Below are 26,858 nucleotides of genomic sequence, written 5' to 3' on the forward strand. Positions count from 1 at the left end.
TTGGTACAGCAGTTGGTGCAGCAGTTGGTGCAGCAGTTGGTACAGCAGTTGGTACAACAATTGGTACAGCAGTTGGTACAGCAGTTGGTGCAGCAGTTGGTGCAGCAGTTGGTACAACAATTGGTACAGCAGTTGGTACAGCAGTTGGTACAGCAGTTGGTGCAGCAGTTGGTGCAGCAGTTGGTACAGCAGTCGGTACAACAATTGGTGCAGCAGTTGGTACAGCAGTTGGTACAGCAGTTGGTGCAGCAGTTGGTGCAGCAGTTGGTACAGCAGTTGGTACAACAATTGGTACAGCAGTTGGTACAGCAGTTGGTGCAGCAGTTGGTGCAGCAGTTGGTACAGCAGTTGGTACAGCAGTTGGTGCAGCAGTTGGTGCAGCAGTTGGTACAGCAGTTGGTACAGCAGTTGGTGCAGCAGTTGGTACAGCAGTTGGTACAGCAGTTGGTGCAGCAGTTGGTGCAGCAGTTGGTACAGCAGTTGGTACAGCAGTTGGTGCAGCAGTTGGTGCAGCAGTTGGTACAGCAGTTGGTACAACAATTGGTGCAGCAGTTGGTACAGCAGTTGGCACAGCAGTTGGTGCAGCAGTTGGTGCAGCAGTTGGTACAGCAGTTGGTACAACAATTGGTACAGCAGTTGGTACAACAATTGGTACAGCAGTTGGTACAGCAGTTGGTACAGCAGTTGGTGCAGCAGTTGGTGCAGCAGTTGGTGCAGCAGTTGGTGCAGCAGTTGGTACAGCAGTTGGTACAGCAGTTGGTACAGCAGTTGGTGCAGCAGTTGGTACAGCAGTTGGTACAACAATTGGTGCAGCAGTTGGTACAGCAGTTGGTACAACAGTTGGTACAGCAGTTGGTACAGCAGTTGGTGCAGCAGTTGGTACAGCAGTTGGTGCAGCAGTTGGTGCAGCAGTTGGTACAGCAGTTGGTGCAGCAGTTGGTACAGCAGTTGGTGCAGCAGTTGGTACAGCAGTTGGTACAGCAGTTGGTGCAGCAGTTGGTACAGCAGTTGGTGCAGCAGTAGGTACAGCAGTTGGTGCAGCAGTTGGTACAGCAGTTGGTACAGCAGTTGGTGCAGCAGTTGGTACAGCAGTTGGTGCAGCAGTTGGTACAGCAGTTGGTGCAGCAGTTGGTACAGCAGTTGGTACAGCAGTTGGTACAGCAGTTGGTGCAGCAGTTGGTGCAGCAGTTGGTACAGCAGTTGGTGCAGCAGTTGGTACAGCAGTTGGTACAGCAGTTGGTACAGCAGTTGGTACAGCAGTTGGTGCAGCAGTTGGTGCAGCAGTTGGTGCAGCAGTTGGTACAGCAGTTGGTACAACAATTGGTACAGCGGTTGGTGCAGCAGTTGGTACAGCAGTTGGTGCAGCAGTTGGTACAGCAGTTGGTACAGCAGTTGGTGCAGCAGTTGGTGCAGCAGTTGGTACAGCAGTTGGTACAGCAGTTGGTGCAGCAGTTGGTGCAGCAGTTGGTGCAGCAGTTGGTACAGCAGTTGGTACAGCAGTTGGTGCAGCAGTTGGTACAGCAGTTGGTACAGCAGTTGGTACAACAATTGGTACAGCAGTTGGTGCAGCAGTTGGTGCAGCAGTTGGTGCAGCAGTTGGAACAGCAGTTGGTACAGCAGTTGGCGCAGCAGTTGGCACAGCAGTCAGTTCACAGCGTGAAGAATTTTAGCACAGAGCGCGTTTCGTATACAAAACATCGGGTTTTGTATACAGCATCAAAGCGTCGTTTCGTACACCGCGTCGGCAGATTCCTCAGTACACAGTTTCTTCAGTCAGCACATAGCTTGGGATAGCACATAGCATTGGTTAGCACATATCATTGGTTAGCACATAGCATTGGTTAGCACATAGCATTGGTTAGCACATAGCATCGTTTAGCACACAGCATCGGTTAGCACACAGCATCGGTTAGCACACAGCATCGGTTAGCACACAGCATCGGTTAGCACACAGCATCGGTTAGCATACAGCATCGATTAGCACACAGCATCGGTTAGCACACAGCATCGGTTAGCTCACAGCATCGGTTAGCACACAGCATCGGTTAGCACACAGCATCGGTTAGCACACAGCATCGGTTAGCATACAGCATCGGGTATGGCGCTCACAGCTTCTCTTCCTCCTCCAGGCAGCATGCTTCTCCCATGTGTTTGAAATATAAATATAAATAAATAAATATGTTTATTCAGGTAAGGTACATACATACATACAAGTGATGTTACATTAATGGATTGATATATAGATAGAGCTAGTACATACAAAGCCTAAAGCCACTATTACGCAATGCGTTTCGGGCAAGTTCGGGCATTTGAAACTGAACAAATATCTGCGTTCACAGTTCATCCTCGTCGCCAATATGGTGTTTGTGTGTTACTGAGGAAGTCTTGATTGCAGGGTTGATGTAAAGCCATTGCTTGGTTACTGACTTTAATACGTATATAAACAATTACATGACTAGCTGCTTCCAAACTGGTAGCTCCTGTGTGCTCTTGTTTACCTTCTCTGGTGTCTGCTCCGCCGCACATAGAAAACGGATGGTACCATTTTCTGTGAACATGACATGGGCCAATAGGCCCTCTGCAGTTACTTCCATTCTTCTCTTTAACTTACAAAATATTATACCCATTGTTTCGTGTTCTGTCTTCTGCTGAAAGTTTGTTTTCACCTCATCCAAAACTGTTGTACCATATCACCTCACCCAAATGCAGGTATAAAATCAAAGCTGTTTAAACTCTGTTTAGTGTTTGCAGGATATAGTTGTGTGTGTGTAAACTAAAGTCTTTGAAAATGTAATAAGTTATTACGAAACGCGTTCAAGTGTCGTATCAGACTAGAAATAAAAATTAATTTTGGAGAATTGATTTTTCAATTACCATCAACAGTGAAAAGAACCATAAGAAATATTGAGAAAATTCGTGTTAGAATGATTAATCTTACTATTTCTGTCGTATTTAATAATATATTAAATATTAAATATTTTATATATATATATATATATATATATATATATATATAATATATATATATATATATATATATGCGAACAAGCCTGAATGGTCCCCAGGACATATGCAACTGAAAACTCACACCCCAGAAGTGACTCGAACCCATACTCCCAGAAGCAACGCATCTGGTATGTACAAGACGCCTTAATCCACTTGACCATCACGACCGGACAAAATGAGGTGATAGCCGAGGCTATATGAACCACCCCACCGCCGGCACTCGGATAGTTATCTTGGGCATAGCATTTTACCAAATCACCTCATTCTTTGGGGCACACGTGAGGAACACAAATGCGAACAAGCCTGAATGGTCCCCAGGACATATGCAACTGAAAACTCACACCCCAGAAGTGACTCGAACCCATACTCCCAGAAGCAACGCATCTGGTATGTACAAGACGCCTTAATCCACTTGACCATCACGACCGGACAAAATGAGGTGATAGCCGAGGCTATATGAACCACCCCACCGCCGGCACTCGGATAGTTATCTTGGGCATAGCATTTTACCAAATCACCTCATTCTTTGGGGCACACGTGAGGAACACAAATGCGAACAAGCCTGAATGGTCCCCAGGACATATGCAACTGAAAACTCACACCCCAGAAGTGACTCGAACCCATACTCCCAGAAGCAACGCATCTGGTATGTACAAGACGCCTTAATCCACTTGACCATCACGGATTAAGGCGTCTTGTACATACCAGATGCGTTGCTTCTGGGAGTATGGGTTCGAGTCACTTCTGGGGTGTGAGTTTTCAGTTGCATATGTCCTGGGGACCATTCAGGCTTGTTCGCATTTGTGTTCCTCACGTGTGCCCCAAAGAATGAGGTGATTTGGTAAAATGCTATGCCCAAGATAACTATCCGAGTGCCGGCGGTGGGGTGGTTCATATAACCTCGGCTATCACCTCATTTTGTCCGGTCGTGATGGTCAAGTGGATTAAGGCGTCTTGTACATACCAGATGCGTTGCTTCTGGGAGTATGGGTTCGAGTCACTTCTGGGGTGTGAGTTTTCAGTTGCATATGTCCTGGGGACCATTCAGGCTTGTTCGCATTTGTGTTCCTCACGTGTGCCCCAAAGAATGAGGTGATTTGGTAAAATGCTATGCCCAAGATAACTATCCGAGTGCTGGCGGTGGGGTGGTTCATATAGCCTCGGCTATCACCTCATTTTGTCCGGTCGTGATGGTCAAGTGGATTAAGGCGTCTTGTACATACCAGATGCGTTGCTTCTGGGAGTATGGGTTCGAGTCACTTCTGGGGTGTGAGTTTTCAGTTATATATATATATATATATATATATATATATATATATATATATATATATATATATATATTTATTATATATTCTTAATAAATTATTAAATATTATATTATAATAAATATATATATATATATATATATATATATATATATATATATATATATATATATATATATATATATATATATATATATATATATATGTCGTACCTAGTAGCCAGAATGCACTTCTCAGCCTACTATGCAAGGCCCGATTTGCCTAATAAGCCAAGTTTTCATGAATTAATTGTTTTCCGACTACCTAACCAACCTAACCTAACCTAACCTAACTTTTTCAGCTACCTAACCTAACGTAACCTATAAAGATAGGTTAGGTTAGGTTAGGTAGGGTTGGTTAGGTTCGGTCATATATCTACGTTAATTTTAACCCCAATAAAAAAAATTGACCTCATACATAATGAAATGGGTAGCTGTATCATTTCATAAGAAAAAAATTAGAGAAATTATACTAATTCAGGAAAACTTGGCTTATTAGGCAAATCGGGCCTTGCATAGTAGGCCGAGAAGTGCGTTCTGGCTACTAGGTACGACATATATATATATATATATATATATATATATATATTTATTATATATTCTTAATAAATTATTAAATATTATATTATAATAAATATATATATATATATATATATATATATATATATATATATATATATATATATATATATATATATATATATATATATATATATATATATATATTTATGATCGATGTTCCCTTCGGGAATCTTAATTTTAAGATAAATAGGAAAACCAGGGATATACTGAACATCTTGTTTCAGAATCTTTACTTTAAAATGCATAACGTTTCGAATACTTCACGTATTCATCATCAGATCTAAAAGAAAAAACAGAAATCACAATCAAATAACTGGTAAACAAAGAACTCATACTGAATATAATTGCCTATCAAAGAAAGGAAAATGCTTAAAAAACAAAACACTTAAGCGCACTTAAAGTGATCAATACAAATAAAACTTATTAACTGTCACATATATTAAAGCTAATTTAAAAATCCATTAAACTACAAGATGAAATTTATAACTACTTAAACAAATCATTCTATTAAACTTACGTGAAGTGATCAAAAGTGAAACATAATACTTAACACATAGATACTAAATACTATAACAAATATTTATATAATGACTACAAATCTACAAAAAATGTATGTAAAATACAAACAGAACAAACGACAATTATAAAGTATTAACCAAAATCTTATAAAAAACTCAAATATTAAATAAAATTAAATACCAAAAAATGTATTATATATCCTAAATAAAAGATTATATTAATGTACAATGTCAAGACTTGAAATCAGTAAGAAAGGGCAAAGACATGGTAAACTAAACAAAATTATAATAAAATTAAACTACCAAAAATGAACTATAAACCAAATTACAGGGCCTACTGTGCACTATACAGTGTACAATTGAACAGCTGAAAGGTTGCTATTTAACAGAGGCCGCAGCTCCTTTATATATAAGGATTCTATTACTCTCAAATCTGACTGGCCATTCATACAAGTGTCCAGAATTTTAAAATCAGATTCCAGCAGAGAATGATCAAACTCATAACAATGGTTTCTAATCTCCGAAAATGCTGGTTTAGACAATGGTAATCCAGTCCTAAAAGATAATCCCCGGTGCTCAAGTATCCTAATCTTAAAGTTCCGAATGGAACTCCCGATATATCCAGCATTACAGCTGGAACAATTATACATATATACGACATTTGAGCACAGGGGGGGGGGGGGGGGGGGTAGGCACTTTATCTTTAAATTTAAAATAAGAGCCTATGGTATTTGTGTTGACAAAAATAAATCTAAAGTCTACTTGAGGATAACACTGCTGCAACAGTCTCCTCAAACGACTCCTTACAGAAAAGCTAATACTGCCATAAAATGGTAATTTAATATATTTAAGATCCCTTTCCACTGTAGTAATCCTACACGATGGGTGAAACTTCTTATTTAAGAAATTCCTTATAAAGGTATAAACCATATGCAAAGGATAACCATTATTTGAAAAAAAATTCACAAGAAAAATGTGTTTAGTATCTATGTGTTAGGTATCAAGTTTCACTTTTGATCACTTCACGTAAGTTTAATAGAATGGTTTGTTTAAGTAGTTATAAATTTCATCTTGTAGTTTAATGGGTTTTTAAATTAGCTTTAATATATGTGACAGTTAATAAGTTTTATTTGTATTGATCACTTTAAGTGCGCTTAAGTGTTTTGTTTCTTAAGCATTTTCCTTTCTTTGATAGGCAATTATATATATATATATATATATATATATATATATATATATATATATATATATATATATATATATATATATATATATATATATATATATATATATATATATATATATATATATATATATATATATGTCGTACCTAGTAGCCAGAACGCACTTCTCAGTCTACTATGCAAGGCCCGATTTGCCTAATAAGCCAAGTTTTCCTGAATTAATATATTTTCTCTAATTTTTTTCTTATGAAATGATAAAGCTACCCATTTCATTATGTATGAGGTCAATTTTTTCTTATTGGAGTTAAAATTAACGTAGATATATGACCGAACCTGACCAACCCTACCTAACCTAACCTATCTTAATAGGTTAGGTTAGGTTAGGTGGCCGAAAAAGTTAGGTTAGGTTAGGTTAGGTAGGTTAGGTAGTCGAAAAACAATTAATTCATGAAAACTTGGCTTATTAGGCAAATCGGGCCTTGCATAGTAGGCTGAGAAGTGCGTTCTGGCTACTAGGTACGACATATATATATATAAATATATATATATATAAATATATATATATATATATATATATATATATATATATATATATATATATATATATATATATATATATATATATACACATATATATATATATATATATATATATATATATATATATATATATATATATATATATATATATATATATATATATATATATATATTAGTATATTTTGGTAGCAGTCTTTCCTGTAGACATATTTTATTAAATATGACCGAAAAAGTAAGATTAATAATTCTAACACGAATTTTCTCAATCTTTCGTACATTATGCTTCACTGTTGGAGGTAAATCAAAAATCACTTCTCCAAAATTCATTTTTATTTCTAGTCTGACGCGACACGGGCGCGTTTCGTAAAACTTATTACATTTTCAAAGACTTCACAAATACACAACTGATTAGAACTTGCATTTCCCTGATTTTATATCTACATTTGAGTGAGGTGGGAAGGGTGATGTGGCATTACATTTGAGTGAGGTGGGAAGGATGATGTGGCATTAGAGGATATTAATAGGGTATTAAAAGTATCAACACAAGACAGAACACGAAACAATGGATATTGAATAGAAGTGTTTGTAGAAAGCCTATTGGTCCATATTTCTTGATGCTTCTATATTGGAGCGGAGTCTTGAGGTGGGTAGAATATAGTTGTGCAATAATTGGCTGTTGATTGCTGGTGTTGACTTCTTGATGTGTAGTGCCTCGCAAACGTCAAGCCGCCTGCTATCGCTGTATCTATCGATGATTTCTGTGTTGTTTACTAGGATTTCTCTGGCGATGGTTTGGTTATGGGAAGAGATTATATGTTCCTTAATGGAGCCCTGTTGTTTATGCATCGTTAAACGCCTAGAAAGAGATGTTGTTGTCTTGCCTATATACTGGGTTTTTTGGAGCTTACAGTCCCCAAGTGGGCATTTGAAGGCATAGACGACGTTAGTCTCTTTTAAAGCGTTCTGTTTCGTGTCTGGAGAGTTTCTCATGAGTAGGCTGGCCGTTTTTCTGGTTTTATAGTAAATCGTCAGTTGTATCCTCTGATTTTTGTCTGTAGGGATAACGTTTCTATTAACAATATCTTTCAGGACCTTTTCCTCTGTTTTATGAGCTGTGGAAAAGAAGTTCCTGTAAAATAGTCTAATAGGGGGTATAGGTGTTGTGTTAGTTGTCTCTTCGGAGGTTGCATGGCTTTTCACTTTCCTTCTTATGATGTCTTCGATGAAACCATTGGAGAAGCCGTTATTGACTAGAACCTGCCTTACCCTACAGAGTTCTTCGTCGACTTGCTTCCATTCTGAGCTTACCCTCTGTAGGGTAAGGCAGGTTCTAGTCAACAACGGCTTCTCCAATGGTTTCGTTGAAGACATCATAAGAAGGAAGGTGAAACGCCATTCAATCTCTGAAGAGACAGCTAACACAGCACCTGTACCCCCTATTAGACTATTTTACAGGAACTTCTTTTCCACAGCTCATAAAACGGTGGAAAGGGTCCTGAAAGATATTGTTAATAGAAACGTTATCCCTATAGACAAAAATCAGAAGATTCAATTGACGATTTACTATAAAACCAAGAAAACTGCCAACCTACTCATGAGAAACTCTCCAGACACAAAGCAGAACGCTTTGAAAGAGACCAATGTCGTCTATGCCTTCAAATGCCCACTTGGGGACTGTAAGCCTCAAATAACTCAGTATATAGGCAAGACAACAACATCTCTTTCCAGGCGATTAACGATGCATAAGTAACAGGGCTCCATTAAGGAACATATAATCTCATCCCACAACCAGACCATCACCAGAGAAATCTTAACAAAAAACACGGAAATCATCGATAGATACAGCGATAGCAGGCGACTTGATATCTGCGAGGCACTACACATTAAGAAGTCAACACCATCAATCAACATGCCAATTAATGCACAACTATATTCTATCCACTTCAAGACTCCGCACCAATATAGAAGCATCAAGAAATATGGGCCAATAGGCCCTTTGCAGTTACTTCCATCCTTACCTTTAATTTACCCAATTTATACCCATTGTTTCGTGTTCTATCTTATGTTGAAAGTTTGGTCACCTCATCCAAAACTGTTGTAACATATCACCTCACCCAAATGCGGGTATATAAGATGAAAGCTGTTTAAATGATAGCATAGAACTCTGTTTAGTGTTTACAGGTTATAGTTGTGTGTGTGTAAACTAAAGTCTTTGAAAATGTAATAAGTTATTACGGAATGCGTTCAAGTGTCGCGTCAGACTAGAAATAAAAATGAATTTTGTAGAATTGATTTTTCAATTACCATCGACAGTGAAAAGAAACATAAGAAATATTGAGAAAATTCGTGTTAGAATCATTAATCTTACTTTTTCGGTCATATTTAATAATATATGTTTACAAGAAAGACTGCTACCAAAATATACTAATATTAAAACGCACGACCCAGCAGCAAGGAATCAAGCCTTCACGATAAAATATCGCCAAGATCTGATTCGAAATCAGATACACAAGGCAGAAAATGAAATCAAAGACAACAAAACGCAAGTACTTCATGCTACAAACCAATGGAGAAACAACAACATCGACGAAAACCTCCGTACTCGTATCGAGCAACACCTCGACATCCTCACAGATCGACATCACCTCAGCACCGAAACCAGGATAATCAAGAAACTAACAACATTTTATGGAGGACCTATGGCGATTCCACGACCAAGAGATGGCTTCCTGAACCTTGCATGGAATCAACCTCACTGAGGATCAAGTCACTCTCCTAAATCTGGGCATAAACTGTCACGTTATGTCCAGACCAAGTGAGATGGCCCGGAAAGTGGAGTTGGAGATCCTGTTGGACGACATATTCGACCTCGAGACACAAAAGAAGGTCACCACCAAAGACACCTTACAAACAGAACTTATTGCAGAAGGAGGAAAGATTCGAGGCAACTACAGAAGCACCATACTTTCCCCCGAGCTCAAAGGGGCAGCCAAGAGCCTTCGTGAGAACAAGGAGATAGTCGTCAGGAGAGGTGACAAGTCGCCAATATACATCATTCTTAAAAAAGACGAATATCTGGCGAAAATGAACCTCATTCTCTCTGACCAAACTAAATTCCAAAGGGTAACGAAGGACACTACAGCCGAATTGAAAGCAAAGGTTAACAGATTGATCGAAACGGTGAACGCCAAGAAATCCGAACTCCACCTGCCAAAGATTATTGGGGAATTACAAACCTGGGTATGCGTATGGAAATGTCAAGACACACAAGCCTGGAAACCCACTTTGGCCAATCATCAGCCAGATACCCACATCCACGTACAGACTGGCAAAGCGACTCAACAGGCTAGCTGACCCCTTATGTCCCTTGCGCCTTCAGCCTGAAGTCTCCAAAGAAATTTGTTGACTTACTGCGGGGAACACAGGTCGCATGGATAAGAGCCTCGTTGGACGTAGAATCACTGTTTACCAACGTACCTGTGGATGAAACAATCGGGATGATAGCGGACAGAGTGTATCGTGATCCGGCCTGTACTCCTCTTGACATACCAGAAAACATTCTAAGGAAACTACTCCAAGCTTGTATTAAAGAGGCACCCTTCTTGAGCCCGGATGGGCACATGTATAAGCAAGTAGATGGGGTCCCGGTGGGTTCTCCCCTTGGTGTCCTGTTTGCGAGCTTCTACCACTACCAGGTGTGGGACACCAGCTGCTGGCCCCTACCAGGTGTGGGACACCCACTGCTGGCCACTACAAGGTGTGGGACACTAGCTGTTGGCCACTGCCAGGTGTGGCGACACCAGCTGCTGGCCACTACCAGGTGTGGGACACCAGCTCCTGGCCACTGCCAGGTGTGGGACACCAGCTGTTGGCCACTACCAGGTGTGGGACACCAGCTGCTGGCCACTACCAGGTGTGGGACACCAGCTCCTGGCCACTACTAGGTGTGGGACACCTACTGCTGGCCACTACCAGGTGTGGGACACCTGCTGCTGGCCACTACCAGGTGTGGGACACCAGCTGCTGGCCACTACCAGGTGTGGGACACCAGCTGCTGGCCACTACCAGGTGTGGGACACCAGCTGCTGGCCACTACCAGGTGTGGGACACCTGCTGCTGGCCACTACCAGGTGTGGGACACCATCTGCTGGCCAGTACCAGGTGTGGGACACCAGCTGCTGGCCACTACCAGGTGTGGGACACCAGCTGCTGGCCACTACCAGGTGTGGGACACCTGCTGCTGGCCACTACCAGGTGTGGGACACCAGCTGCTGGCCACTACCAGGTGTGGGACACCAGCTGCTGGCCACTACCAGGTGTGGGACACCAGCTGCTGGCCACTACCAGGTGTGGGACACCCGCTGCTGGCCACTACCAGGTGTGGGACACCAGCTGCTGGCCACTACCAGGTGTTGGACACCAGCTGCTGGCCACTACCAGGTGTGGGACACCTGCTGCTGGCCACTACCAGGTGTGGGACACCAGCTGCTGGCCACTACCAGGTGTGGGACACCTGCAGCTGGCCACTACCAGGTGTGGGACACCAGCTGCTGGCCACTACCAGGTGTGGGACACCAGCTGCTGGCCACTACCAGGTGTGGGACACCAGCTGCTGGCCACTACCAGGTGTGGGACACCAGCTGCTGGCCACTACCAGGTGTGGGACACCTGCTGCTGGCCACTACCAGGTGTGGGACACCAGCTGCTGGCCAGTACCAGGTGTGGGACACCAGCTGCTGGCCACTACCAGGTGTGGGACACCAGCTGCTGGCCACTACCAGGTGTGGGACACCTGCTGCTGGCCACTACCAGGTGTGGGACACCAGCTGCTGGCCACTACCAGGTGTGGGACACCAGCTGCTGGCCACTACCAGGTGTGGGACACCCGCTGCTGGCCACTACCAGGTGTGGGACACCAGCTGCTGGCCACTACCAGGTGTTGGACACCAGCTGCTGGCCACTACCAGGTGTGGGACACCTGCTGCTGGCCACTACCAGGTGTGGGACACCAGCTGCTGGCCACTACCAGGTGTGGGACACCTGCAGCTGGCCACTACCAGGTGTGGGACACCAGCTGCTGGCCACTACCAGGTGTGGGACACCAGCTGCTGGCCACTACTAGGTGTGGGACACCAGCTGCTGGCCACTACCAGGTGTGGGACATGAACTGCTGGCCACTACCAGGTGTGGGACACCAGCTGCTGGCCACTACCAGGTGTGGGACACCAGCTGCTGGCCACTACCAGGTGTGGGACACGTGCTGCTGGCCACTACCAGGTGTGGGACACCTGCTGCTGGCCACTACCAGGTGTGGGACACCAGCTGCTGGCCACTACCAGGTGTGGGACACCAGCTGCTGGCCACTACCAGGTGTGGGACACCTGCTGCTGGCCACTACCAGGTGTGGGACACCAGCTGCTGGCCACTACCAGGTGTGGGACACCAGCTGCTGGCCACTACCAGGTGTGGGACACCAGCTGCTGGCCACTACCAGGTGTGGGACACCCGCTGCTGGCCACTACCAGGTGTGGGACACCCGCTGCTGGCCACTACCAGGTGTGGGACACCAGCTGCTGGCCACTACCAGGTGTGGGACACCTGTTGCTGGCAACTACCAGGTGTGGGACACCAGCTGCTGGCCACTACCAGGTGTGGGACACCTACTGCTGGCCACTACCAGGTGTGGGACACCAGCTGCTGGCCACTACCAGGTGTGGGACACCAGCTGCTGGCCACTACCAGGTGTGGGACACTCGCTGCTGGCCACTACCAGGTGTGGGACACCAGCTGCTGGCCACTACCGGGTGTGGGACACCAGCTGCTGGCCACTACCCGGTGTGGGACACCAGCTGCTGGCCACTACCCGGTGTGGGACACCAGCTGCTGGCCACTACCAGGTGTGGGACACCCGCTGCTGGCCACTACCAGGTGTGGGACACCAGCTGCTGGCCACTACCTGGTGTGGGACACCAGCTGCTGGCCACTACCAGGTGTGGGACACCAGCTGCTGGCCACTACCAGGTGTGGGACACCTGCTGCTGTCCACTACCAGGTGTGGGACACCAGCTGCTGGCCACTACCAGGTGTGGAACACCTGCTGCTGGCCACTACCAGGTGTGGGACACCAGCTGCTGGCCACTACCAGGTGTGGGACACCAGCTGCTGGCCACTTCCAGGTGTGGGACACCAGCTGCTGGCCACTACTAGGTGTGGGACACCAGCTGCTGGCCACTACCAGGTGTGGGACACCAGCTGCTGGCCACTACCAGGTGTGGGACACCAGCTGCTGGCCACTACCAGGTGTGGGACACCAGCTGCTGGCCACTACCAGGTGTGGGACACCAGCTGCTGGCCACTACCAGGTGTGGGACACTTGCTGCTGGTCACTACCAAGTGTGGGACACCAGCTGCTGGCCACTACCAGGTGTGGGACACCAGCTGCTGGCCACTACCAGGTGTGAGACACCTGCTGCTGGTCACTACCAGGTGTGGGACACCAGCTGCTGGCCACTACCAGGTGTGGGACACCCGCTGCTGGCCTCTACCAGGTGTGGGACACCAGCTGCTGGCCACTGCCAGGTGTGGGACACCAGCTGCTGGCCACTACCAGGTGTGGGACACCAGCTGCTGGCCACTACCAGGTGTGGGACACCAGCTGCTGGCCCCTACCAGGTGTGGGACACCCACTGCTGGCCACTACAAGGTGTGGGACACTAGCTGTTGGCCACTGCCAGGTGTGCGACACCAGCTGCTGGCCACTACCAGGTGTGGGACACCAGCTCCTGGCCACTGCCAGGTGTGGGACACCAGCTGTTGGCCACTAATAGGTGTGGGACACCAGCTGCTGGCCACTACCAGGTGTGGGACACCAGCTCCTGGCCACTACTAGGTGTGGGACACCAGCTGCTGGCCACTACCAGGTGTGGGACACCTGCTGCTGGCCACTACCAGGTGTGGGACACCAGCTGCTGGCCACTACCAGGTGTGGGACACCAGCTGCTGGCCACTACCAGGTGTGGGACACCAGCTGCTGGCCACTACCAGGTGTGGGACACCTGCTGCTGGCCACTACCAGGTGTGGGACACCAGCTGCTGGCCAGTACCAGGTGTGGGACACCAGCTGCTGGCCACTACCAGGTGTGGGACACCAGCTGCTGGCCACTACCAGGTGTGGGACACCTGCTGCTGGCCACTACCAGGTGTGGGACACCAGCTGCTGGCCACTACCAGGTGTGGGACACCAGCTGCTGGCCACTACCAGGTGTGGGACACCAGCTGCTGGCCACTACCAGGTGTGGGACACCCGCTGCTGGCCACTACCAGGTGTGGGACACCAGCTGCTGGCCACTACCAGGTGTTGGACACCAGCTGCTGGCCACTACCAGGTGTGGGACACCTGCTGCTGGCCACTACCAGGTGTGGGACACCAGCTGCTGGCCACTACCAGGTGTGGGACACCCGCTGCTGGCCACTACCAGGTGTGGGACACCAGCTGCTGGCCACTACCAGGTGTTGGACACCAGCTGCTGGCCACTACCAGGTGTGGGACACCTGCTGCTGGCCACTACCAGGTGTGGGACACCTGCAGCTGGCCACTACCAGGTGTGGGACACCAGCTGCTGGCCACTACCAGGTGTGGGACACCAGCTGCTGGCCACTACCAGGTGTGGGACACCAGCTGCTGGCCACTACCAGGTGTGGGACACCAGCTGCTGGCCACTACCAGGTGTGGGACACCTGCTGCTGGCCACTACCAGGTGTGGGACACCAGCTGCTGGCCAGTACCAGGTGTGGGACACCAGCTGCTGGCCACTACCAGGTGTGGGACACCAGCTGCTGGCCACTACCAGGTGTGGGACACCTGCTGCTGGCCACTACCAGGTGTGGGACACCAGCTGCTGGCCACTACCAGGTGTGGGGACACCAGCTGCTGGCCACTACCAGGTGTGGGACACCCGCTGCTGGCCACTACCAGGTGTGGGACACCAGCTGCTGGCCACTACCAGGTGTTGGACACCAGCTGCTGGCCACTACCAGGTGTGGGACACCTGCTGCTGGCCACTACCAGGTGTGGGACACCAGCTGCTGGCCACTACCAGGTGTGGGACACCTGCAGCTGGCCACTACCAGGTGTGGGACACCAGCTGCTGGCCACTACCAGGTGTGGGACACCAGCTGCTGGCCACTACTAGGTGTGGGACACCAGCTGCTGGCCACTACCAGGTGTGGGACATGACTGCTGGCCACTACCAGGTGTGGGACACCAGCTGCTGGCCACTACCAGGTGTGGGACACCAGCTGCTGGCCACTACCAGGTGTGGGACACGTGCTGCTGGCCACTACCAGGTGTGGGACACCTGCTGCTGGCCACTACCAGGTGTGGGACACCAGCTGCTGGCCACTACCAGGTGTGGGACACCAGCTGCTGGCCACTACCAGGTGTGGGACACCTGCTGCTGGCCACTACCAGGTGTGGGACACCAGCTGCTGGCCACTACCAGGTGTGGGACACCAGCTGCTGGCCACTACCAGGTGTGGGACACCAGCTGCTGGCCACTACCAGGTGTGGGACACCCGCTGCTGGCCACTACCAGGTGTGGGACACCCGCTGCTGGCCACTACCAGGTGTGGGACACCAGCTGCTGGCCACTACCAGGTGTGGGACACCTGTTGCTGGCAACTACCAGGTGTGGGACACCAGCTGCTGGCCACTACCAGGTGTGGGACACCTACTGCTGGCCACTACCAGGTGTGGGACACCAGCTGCTGGCCACTACCAGGTGTGGGACACCAGCTGCTGGCCACTACCAGGTGTGGGACACTCGCTGCTGGCCACTACCAGGTGTGGGACACCAGCTGCTGGCCACTACCGGGTGTGGGACACCAGCTGCTGGCCACTACCCGGTGTGGGACACCAGCTGCTGGCCACTACCCGGTGTGGGACACCAGCTGCTGGCCACTACCAGGTGTGGGACACCCGCTGCTGGCCACTACCAGGTGTGGGACACCAGCTGCTGGCCACTACCTGGTGTGGGACACCAGCTGCTGGCCACTACCAGGTGTGGGACACCAGCTGCTGGCCACTACCAGGTGTGGGACACCTGCTGCTGTCCACTACCAGGTGTGGGACACCAGCTGCTGGCCACTACCAGGTGTGGAACACCTGCTGCTGGCCACTACCAGGTGTGGGACACCAGCTGCTGGCCACTACCAGGTGTGGGACACCAGCTGCTGGCCACTTACCAGGTGTGGGACACCAGCTGCTGGCCACTACCTAGGTGTGGGACACCAGCTGCTGGCCACTACCAGGTGTGGGACACCAGCTGCTGGCCACTACCAGGTGTGGGACACCAGCTGCTGGCCACTACCAGGTGTGGGACACCAGCTGCTGGCCACTACCAGGTGTGGGACACCAGCTGCTGGCCACTACCAGATGTGGGACACAAGCTTCTGGCCACTACCAGGTGTGGGACACCAGCTGCTGGCCACTACCAGGTGTGGGACACCAGCTGCTGGCCACTACCAGGTGTGGGACACCTGCTGCTGGCCACTACCAGGTGTGGGACACCAGCTGCTGGCCACTACCAGGTGTGGGACACCAGCTGCTGGCCACTACCAGGTGTGGGATACTCGCTGCTGGCCACTACCAGGTGTGGGACACCAGCTGCTGGCCACTACCTGGTGTGGGACACCAGCTGCTGGCCACTACCAGGTGTGGGACACCAGCTGCTGGCCACTACCAGGTGTGAGACACCTGCTGCTGGTCACTACCAGGTGTGGGACACCAGCTGCTGGCCACTACCAGGTGTGGGACACCCGCTGCTGGCCATCTACCAGGTGTGGGACACCAGCTGCTGGCCACTACCAGGTGTGGGACACCAGCTGCTGGCCACTACCAGGTGTGGGACACCAGCTGCTGGCCACTACCAGGTGTGGGACACCAGCTGCTGGCCACTACCAGGTGTGGGACACCAGCTGCTGGCCACTACCAGGTGTGGGACACCAGCTGCTGGCCACTACCAGGTGTGGGACACCAGCTGCTGGCCACTACCAGGTGTGGGACACCAGCTGCTGGCCACTACCAGGTGTGGGACACCTGCTGCTGGCCACTACCAGGTGTGGGACACCAGCTGCTGGCCACTACCAGGTGTGGGACACCAGCTGCTGGCCACTACCAGGTGTGGGACACCAGCTGCTGGCCACTACCAGGTGTGGGACACCAGCTTCTGGCCACTACCAGGTGTGGGACACCAGCTGCTGGCCACTACCAGGTGTGGGACACCAGCTGCTGGCCACTACCAGGTGTGGGACACCTGCTGCTGGCCACTACCAGGTGTGGGACACCAGCTGCTGGCCACTACCAGGTGTGGGACACCAGCTGCTGGCCACTACCAGGTGTGGGACACCAGCTGCTGGCCACTACCAGGTGTGGGACACCAGCTGCTGGCCACTACCAGGTGTGGGACACCAGCTGCTGGCCACTACCAGGTGTGGGACACCCGCTGCTGGCCACTACCAGGTGTGGGACACCAGCTGCTGGCCACTACCAGGTGTGGGACTCCAGCTGCTGGCCACTACCAGGTGTGGGACACCATGCTGCTGGCCACTACCAGGTGTGGGACACCAGCTGCTGGCCACTACCAGGTGTGGGACACCAGCTGCTGGCCACTACCAGGTGTGGGACACCAGCTGCTGGCCACTACCAGGTGTGGGACACCAGCTGCTGGCCACTACCAGGTGTGGGACACCAGCTGCTGGCCACTACCAGGTGTGGGACACACGCTGCTGGCCACTACCAGGTGTGGGACACCAGCTGCTGGCCACTACCAGGTGTGGGACACCTGCTGCTGGCCACTACCAGGTGTGGGACACCAGCTGCTGGCCACTACCAGGTGTGGGACACCAGCTGCTGGCCACTACCAGGTGTGGGACACCAGCTGCTGGCCACTACCAGGTGTGGGACACCAGCTGCTGGCCACTACCAGGTGTGGGACACCAGCTGCTGGCCACTACCAGGTGTGGGACACCAGCTGCTGGCCACTACCAGGTGTGGGACACCATGCTGCTGGCCACTACCAGGTGTGGGACACCAGCTGCTGGCCACTACCAGGTGTGGGACACCAGCTGCTGGCCACTACCAGGTGTGGGACACCAGCTGCTGGCCACTACCAGGTGTGGGACACCAGCTGCTGGCCACTACCAGGTGTGGGACACCAGCTGCTGGCCACTACCAGGTGTGGGACACCAGCTGCTGGCCACTACCAGGTGTGAGACACCTGCTGCTGGTCACTACCAGGTGTGGGACACCAGCTGCTGGCCACTACCAGGTGTGGGACACCCGCTGCTGGCCTCTACCAGGTGTGGGACACCAGCTGCTGGCCACTACCAGGTGTGGGACACCAGCTGCTGGCCACTACCAGGTGTGGGACACCAGCTGCTGGCCACTACCAGGTGTGGGACACCAGCTGCTGGCCACTACCAGGTGTGGGACACCAGCTGCTGGCCACTACCAGGTGTGGGACACCAGCTGCTGGCCACTACCAGGTGTGGGACACCAGCTGCTGGCCACTACCAGGTGTGGGACTCCAGCTGCTGGCCACTACCAGGTGTGGGACACCTGCTGCTGGCCACTACCAGGTGTGGGACACCAGCTGCTGGCCACTACCAGGTGTGGGACACCAGCTGCTGGCCACTACCAGGTGTGGGACACCAGCTGCTGGCCACTACCAGGTGTGGGACACAAGCTTCTGGCCACTACCAGGTGTGGGACACCAGCTGCTGGCCACTACCAGGTGTGGGACACCAGCTGCTGGCCACTACCAGGTGTGGGACACCTGCTGCTGGCCACTACCAGGTGTGGGACACCAGCTGCTGGCCACTACCAGGTGTGGGACACCAGCTGCTGGCCACTACCAGGTGTGGGACACTCGCTGCTGGCCACTACCAGGTGTGGGACACCAGCTGCTGGCCACTACCTGGTGTGGGACACCAGCTGCTGGCCACTACCAGGTGTGGGACACCAGCTGCTGGCCACTACCAGGTGTGGGACACCAGCTGCTGGCCACTACCAGGTGTGGGACACCAGCTGCTGGCCACTACCAGGTGTGGGACACCAGCTGCTGGCCACTACCAGGTGTGGGACACCAGCTGCTCCACACATATTCTTCGCTCTTCACCTCAATATTTTGTCCAAGAATTTCTGGTGTATGTGAATGACCTGTGGTTACCTCCTGGACCTAGATTCATGGAAGCTCTGTGTATTTCTTCGTAAGTGGGTTTGCTACGAAGGTTCCTAAGTGCGCCCTAAGAAGATGCTTAGGTGCGATTCAATAAGGTATACTTAGGAAGAAAATTGTTGGTTCACCTGCGTGCCGATAGAGGTCACTTCTGTGTTTCCTTTGGCCAATCAGAGAGCAGCAACATTCTTCATATTGAAGATTTAGCGCTGGCTTATCGGAGCTCTACTGCCTTCCTATTTACGTCGAATTTTCTTATAAAATTAGTATATTTCGAAGTAAAACAATGTTTTTTCAACTTCCACAGCCAGCACCGACATTGTAGTAAACAAATATGTTACATTTGTTGTTTACCTACGTAATTCTAAGAGATACTGTGTAGCTGTCCCTGTTGCTCGGAAGATGCGCTGACAATTATTGTATAAATTCAGTAATACTGAATTTACCCAAGGGCCACTAACTATCTAGTGGCCTCGAAGAGGACAGAAAGCCGGCGGCTTGTTAAAGGGCCCGCCAATTGTCTTGATTATATTTTTTAGCTGGAATTTGGCATTTACGGCTTCAGCGGGTAGGCGGTTCCATGGGTTTATAGCCCTCTTGGTGGAAAAAAAAACATCTGTTTTCAGTCCTACTTGAGAGAACATACTCTCCAACACTATATCTGTGATTGTCCTGTTATCAGTGACTTCATACCAAATGGTATGAGGTACTTTGAGCTCTGTAATTACTTCATACACTCAGGAATATTGGAAGATATTCTTGTGCTGCACCCAGATTTTGCCAGTGGAGGCTAATAGATCAGAATTAAGTATTTTGTTCTCTCCTAATTCCATGTATGACTGGCCATCCTGTGAGGATGAGGATGTTGGGATGAGCTTGTAGCTGGTTTTTGATCTACACTGTGTGGTCCTTCATACAGAATAGGGAAGCAGCACATTGCTGTGTATACCTAAACATGTTTAAAAATACATTGTTTGAGAGGAGTCTTGTAGAAACTGGTGAGAGTAATTATAATATAATGTTTCCATGATTCAGTGCTTACCTCTTGTGAAAATTGCTTAGAGTTGTTTAGTCAGGAGTTGATTTGTTTTTTGTATTGAGGCTGGTATTTTCTAAATTGATTCCATGTACAGTATGTCTAACCATCCTGTGAGATGGGAGTATTAGATAAACTTATAGCTAGTTTTTTATCTACACTGTGTAATATTCCATATAGAATAGGGTAACAGCACATTGCTGTGTATACCTAATCTTCTTAATAAAAAAATCAGTAATAAAGATTTTAAATTATAGTTTGTATTATTACAAATACAGTACTGTATTATCCTTATTAAATCATGTTGACCATGGATCATTAAGATCTCATGTTGATATGTAATAGTCATATTTCTTTTGAACTGCTAATCCATGCTAATCATTCATTAAATTGTGCATTAAGTCTCAATTTTTCACTTCCTTGGATATATTTTACAGTACAAAAAGATAGGATAAATAAACCAGTAATATTTCTTTCATTATATTTTTCATTTAAATAACTGCATCAATATTTTTACAGCTGACAGGATTTGTTTTACCATACAGGTGCATTATTTGTTAAAAAAAAAATTGGTTTATTGTTACACACAATGGTGCTACATAGCCTTCCCAGCTTGGTGCCTTCTTTTAATACTTACTGATTAAAAAATAAATAATAAATACATTTTATTCAGGAAAAGTACATACAGTTGATTTACAAACATAATGCTTGGATTTATAGACAGAGCTAGTACATACAATACCTAAAGCCACTAATACTCATAGCATTTCGGGCAAGGTGTGGGGGGAAAAACACAGACTAAAACTTAATAGTAATTGGGATTAGGTATAAATTGTGTTGAAAGAAGGAATAAAAAATACAAAAAGGGGGGTTAACATAGCATAAATCAGCAATTGCACATGTTGGTGAACAGCGTTGTTTAAAAAATAGCAAGACATGGGTTGACATTTAGGAGGTAAGTTAGGTTACATGGAGTTAATTAGGCAGTACTTGGTTTAACTCTTAAACTGGTTGAGAGAGGTACAGCCTTTGACATGATTCGGGAGGTCATTCCACATTCTGGGTCCCTTGATTTGTAGAGCACTTCTAGTTTGGTTACACAGCCAAATTGTGTAACAGGAAGAGGTCTTGGACACAAATTTGTTCCATGCCAAATGTAGAGGAATCAGCTGAGTATTCCTCAAATAAAATAAGTGGCCTCAGCTTATAAGGTAAATAAAATAAGCATTTCTCAAATTAGAAGCTGCTTCACCTCACTGCCTTACTGCTACATAGCCTTCCCGGCATGGTGCCTTCGTTTGATAATTACTTGTTCCACACCCAAATTGTATAACAGGAAGAGGTCTTGGACCCCTACTTCCCTCTCTCTTTTTTAATAGTCTATATAGTCATAATTATAGCTTTAAGTATTCAATGAATAAAGTTTTTGACATTTTTACCCTTCTCCTTACCTAACATCATTTGTGCAGCATATTTTTATTTTATGTCTCACCCAGATTTAATTTCAAAATAAAACCAAACTAAATAAATTAGAAATGGGTATGTATAGCTAAGGTACACCCTTACTACTAGGTGAACAGGGGCATTTGGTGATAGTAAATGATCCCATCAGGCAGGGCTCATCACCTTCTCTCATATTTCATGTTCACCAGTGTTTATTTACTTAATAACTACGGGTATAATATCTTGCTATTATAAAACTAATTCTACTATCATAAAAGACATATTTCACTTTAAGTTTCAAGCAGAGAATGCATATATAACTAACACAAAGGACTCCTCTTCACTAGATTCAATTTTTATAATCTTTTGTTTATATTCCAAAATCTTAAAATCGATCCCAGTGTTATGTAGTAGAGAAAAATTGAGTTATATCCAGTTTACGTAAAGCTACGAGTGGTCGAAACCACTGCTTAGATCCCGGAATGAACTTACGAAGGTTTTTCCACTTAATGTAGCTACTTGAATACCGACGTAGCCGCCACGAAGGCGCTAAGAAGGAAAACATTCGTAGCTAAGAAAAAATACCTTCGTAAGTACCTTCCTGAATCCGGCCCCTGGTCATCACCCTGGGTAAGGAAGGGAGGTGCACGAGGCACCGCTGACCCGCGGGGACATACAGCACCTGAAGCACGAGGGTGTATGTGGAGGGAGTGGAGGAGCGGTTCTCAGCTGCTTGCACCCTCAGAGACCCAACCCCGGCCATCCACACACAACAAGAAATATGCCTTCGAAATTATATCAATAAAGTCAGCAGTCACAAGCAAATACTTCCACTAATCAAACAATCAAATCAAATCAAATGTTTATTTAGGTAAGGTACATACATACAAGAGATTTTACAAAGAGTGATGGATTTGATAGAGCTAGTACATACAATGCCTAAAGACACTATTACGCAAAGCGTTTCGGGCATCAAATAATAAAACGTGTTCACTTACCCCATCTTGATGTTGTTTTGTTTAACCATGAACTTGTGGGGACGGTGTGGTTCAGCTGTGGAGGTAACCTTCCCCGTCACAGTGTGTGGGGACGGTGTGGTTCAGCTGTGGAGGTAACCTTCCCCGTCACAGTGTGTGGGGACGGTGTGGTTCAGCTGTGGAGGTAACCTTCCCCGTCACAGTGTGTGGGGACGGTGTGGTTCAGCTGTGGAGGTAACCTTCCCCGTCACAGTGTGTGGGGACGGTGTGGTTCAGCTGTGGAGGTAACCTTCCCCGTCACAGTGTGTGGGGACGGTGTGGTTCAGCTGTGGAGGTAACCTTCCCCGTCACAGTGTGTGGGGACGGTGTGGTTCAGCTGTGGAGGTAACCTTCCCCGTCACAGAGTGTGGGGACGGTGTGGTTCAGCTGTGGAGGTAACCTTCCCCGTCACAGAGTGTGGGGACGGTGTGGTTCAGCTGTGGAGGTAACCTTCCCCGTCACAACAGCTCTGAGAGACTGGCCTGGCGCAGTGGCCGCCGCCAGCCTCAGTACCTCTCTCAACACAGTTGCCGTCAGCTTAATTTTCCTCTCTTGTGCCCAACTAAAGATCAATTTATTTATGACAGCAATGGAGGTATATATATTTATATATAGTTAAATATTAGTTCAACAAATTTATTGTGCAACCCATACCTACACTGTGACGGCTGGTAGAGGAACATATAATGACTGCAGGTACCCATACCTACCCCGTGACGGCTGGTACAGTAACATATAATGACTGCAGGTACCCATACCTACACCGTGACGGCTGGTACAGTAACATAATGACTGCAGGTACCCATACCTACCCCGTGACGGCTGGTACAGTAACATATAATGACTGCAGGTACCCATACCTACCCCGTGACGGCTGGTACAGTAACATATAATGACTGCAGGTACCCATACCTACCCCGTGACGGCTGGTACAGTAACATATAATGACTGCAGGTACCCATACCTACACCGTGACGGCTGGTACAGTAACATATAATGACTGCAGGTACCCATACCTACACCGTGACGGCTGGTACAGTAACATATAATGACTGCAGGTACCCATACCTACCCCGTGACGGCTGGTACAGTAACATATAATGACTGCAGGTACCCATACCTACCCCGTGACGGCTGGTACAGTAACATATAATGACTGCAGGTACCCATACCTACCCCGTGACGGCTGGTACAGTAACATATAATGACTGCAGGTACCCATACCTACACCGTGACGGCTGGTACAGTAACATATAATGACTGCAGGTACCCATACCTACACCGTGACGGCTGGTACAGTAACATATAATGACTGCAGGTACCCATACCTACACCGTGACGGCTGGTACAGTAACATATAATGACTGCAGGTACCCATACCTACCCCGTGACGGCTGGTACAGTAACATATAATGACTGCAGGTACCCATACCTACCCCGTGACGGCTGGTACAGTAACATATAATGACTGCAGGTACCCATACCTACCCCGTGACGGCTGGTACAGTAACATATAATGACTGCAGGTACCCATACCTACCCCGTGACGGCTGGTACAGTAACATATAATGACTGCAGGTACCCATACCTACCCCGTGACGGCTGGTACAGTAACATATAATGACTGCAGGTACCCATACCTACACCGTGACGGCTGGTACAGTAACATATAATGACTGCAGGTACCCATACCTACCCCGTGACGGCTGGTACAGTAACATATAATGACTGCAGGTACCCATACCTACCCCGTGACGGCTGGTACAGTAACATATAATGACTGCAGGTACCCATACCTACCCCGTGACGGCTGGTACAGTAACATATAATGACTGCAGGTACCCATACCTACCCCGTGACGGCTGGTACAGTAACATATAATGACTGCAGGTACCCATACCTACCCCGTGACGGCTGGCAGAGTAACATATAATGACTGCAGGTACCCATACCTACACCGTGACGGCTGGCAGAGTAACATATAATGACTGCAGGTACCCATACCTACCCCGTGACGGCTGGCAGAGTAACATATAATGACTGCATGTACCCATACCTACCCCGTGACGGCTGGCAGAGTAACATATAATGACTGCAGGTACCCATACCTACACCGTGACGGCTGGCAGAGTAACATATAATGACTGCAGGTACGCATACCTACCCCGTGACGGCTGGTACAGTAACATATAATGACTGCAGGTACCCATACCTACCCCGTGACGGCTGGTACAGTAACATATAATGACTGCAGGTACCCATACCTACACTGTGACGGTATGTGGGGCCAGTCTTAGAGTGTGCCAAACAGGAACGAGGAACGAAGACAGACTGAAGGAACTAAACTTGACGACGTGAGAAAAGAGAAGGGAGAAGGAGGACATGATGCAGACGTATAAAAAAGTTAGAGGGATTGACAGGGGGGAATTGTTTACAATGAATGTCAACAGACAACCCGTTCTCGCACTTTCTTACAGTCAATATTGACTTATTAAATACATGCATATGTGACATACTAAACATACTAGTTTACCTTGAAAAGCTTCATAGAAAACACCGACCTTACCTAACCTTCTTAGTATGTTAAGATAAGCATCTTATTGCTTCCTAATTACAATTATTACTTAAGGCGGCATATCATTGTAAAATTAAAAGTAGATTCAATTTGCTTATAAATTTTTTTATGAAATGGTTATAGAAAGGGCTGCAGCTGGTCCAAGTTTCATCATCACACCCTAAACAGAAAAGGAGAACAAAAATAAACAACGAATTATGCAACGAATTTTCAAATAGTTTCAGGGAACACATGTGTCAACTAAAATCATTTCTATCACACTCAGATATTAAATTAAACACATAATAAAGGATTCTAGTGATCAGTTTTATCAAAAAAGTGTTTAGTGCAATAATATAATTATTCAAAGTTACCCTTCTAAAAAATATGCAATATATGATATTTATAAATTTTTATAAAATCAACAAATAGACTTTGGACTAAAATGTCTACTAGAGTCTGTAGAAGCACAAACGCTACATATAAGGTGTAATTTGCATGTAAATTGATTAATAAATGAAAGCTCTGAAGTAATTTGAAGGTGTAAATTACTTTCCAGAGTAAAATAAAGATCCAAGTTCGGCCACCTGTAGCTGAGCTTGACTTCGACAGATTTCGTTCATAATTGGCAGCCTTGCAGATAGGCATCCATTGAGCAAGGTGTGCAAGTTTCATGCAAATCCCTTGATAACAAACTGAGAAAAAAAAATTGGCCAAAAAAAAGAAAAAAAAAAAGAAAAAAAAAGAAAAAAAAAAAAAATTTAAATATAAATATATTGAACATACATATTACAATTATTACAAGAGTTTGTGCTTCTACAGCACATAGTAGACATTTTAGTTAACACATGTGTTCCCTGAGATTATTTGAGAATGTTGAACATTCGTTGCATAATACGTTGTGTATTTTTTTCTCCTTTTCTGTTTACGGTGTGATGGTGAAACTTGGACCAGTTGCAGCCCTTTCTATAACCATTTCATAAATAAATTTATAAGCAAATTGAACAACTTTTAATTTATAACGATTTATAATGATATGCCCCCTTAACCTATACCTATAATAGGTTAAGTAATAATTGTAATTACGAAGCAATAAGATGCTTATCTTAACATACTAAGAAGGTTAGGTAAGGTCGGTGTTTTCTATGAAGCTTTTCAAGGTAAACTAGTATGTTTAGTATGTCACATATGCATGTATTTAATTAGTCAATATTGACTATACGAAAGTGCGAGAACGGGTTGCAACAGATCAAGGAGGCACGGATGGAAGCTTGAGACTCAGATGTGTCATAGAGATGTTAGAGAGTTTTCTTTTAGCATAAAGGTAGTGAGCAAATGGAATGGCCTAAAGGAGTAGGTTGTAGAGTCAAACTTCATTCATAACTTTAAAAACAGGTATGATGGGGAAATAAGGCACGAGTCATGGCTTTAGACAACCAT

At 47.3% G+C, this 26,858-nt stretch overlaps 1 protein-coding gene across 2 annotated transcripts in view; it reads right to left on the minus strand.

Annotated features, from left to right (window-relative positions):
• Positions 1–23,345, minus strand: part of LOC123761593 (uncharacterized) — a 140,533-nt gene extending 117,188 nt beyond the window's left edge. For both annotated transcript variants that reach the window (XM_045747614.2, XM_045747612.2), the window contains exon 1: positions 22,847–23,345. Coding sequence is in view for 1 of the 2 variants with exons in the window: in XM_045747612.2 (XP_045603568.2) it covers positions 22,847–22,875 (29 nt within the window). In the remaining variant the exon portion in view is untranslated. The remainder of the gene's footprint in view (positions 1–22,846) is intronic.
• Positions 23,346–26,858: the final 3,513 nt, after the last annotated feature.

Source organism: Procambarus clarkii, chromosome 24, assembly GCF_040958095.1.
Source record: "Procambarus clarkii isolate CNS0578487 chromosome 24, FALCON_Pclarkii_2.0, whole genome shotgun sequence".
Taxonomy (NCBI): Eukaryota; Metazoa; Arthropoda; class Malacostraca; order Decapoda; family Cambaridae; genus Procambarus; species Procambarus clarkii.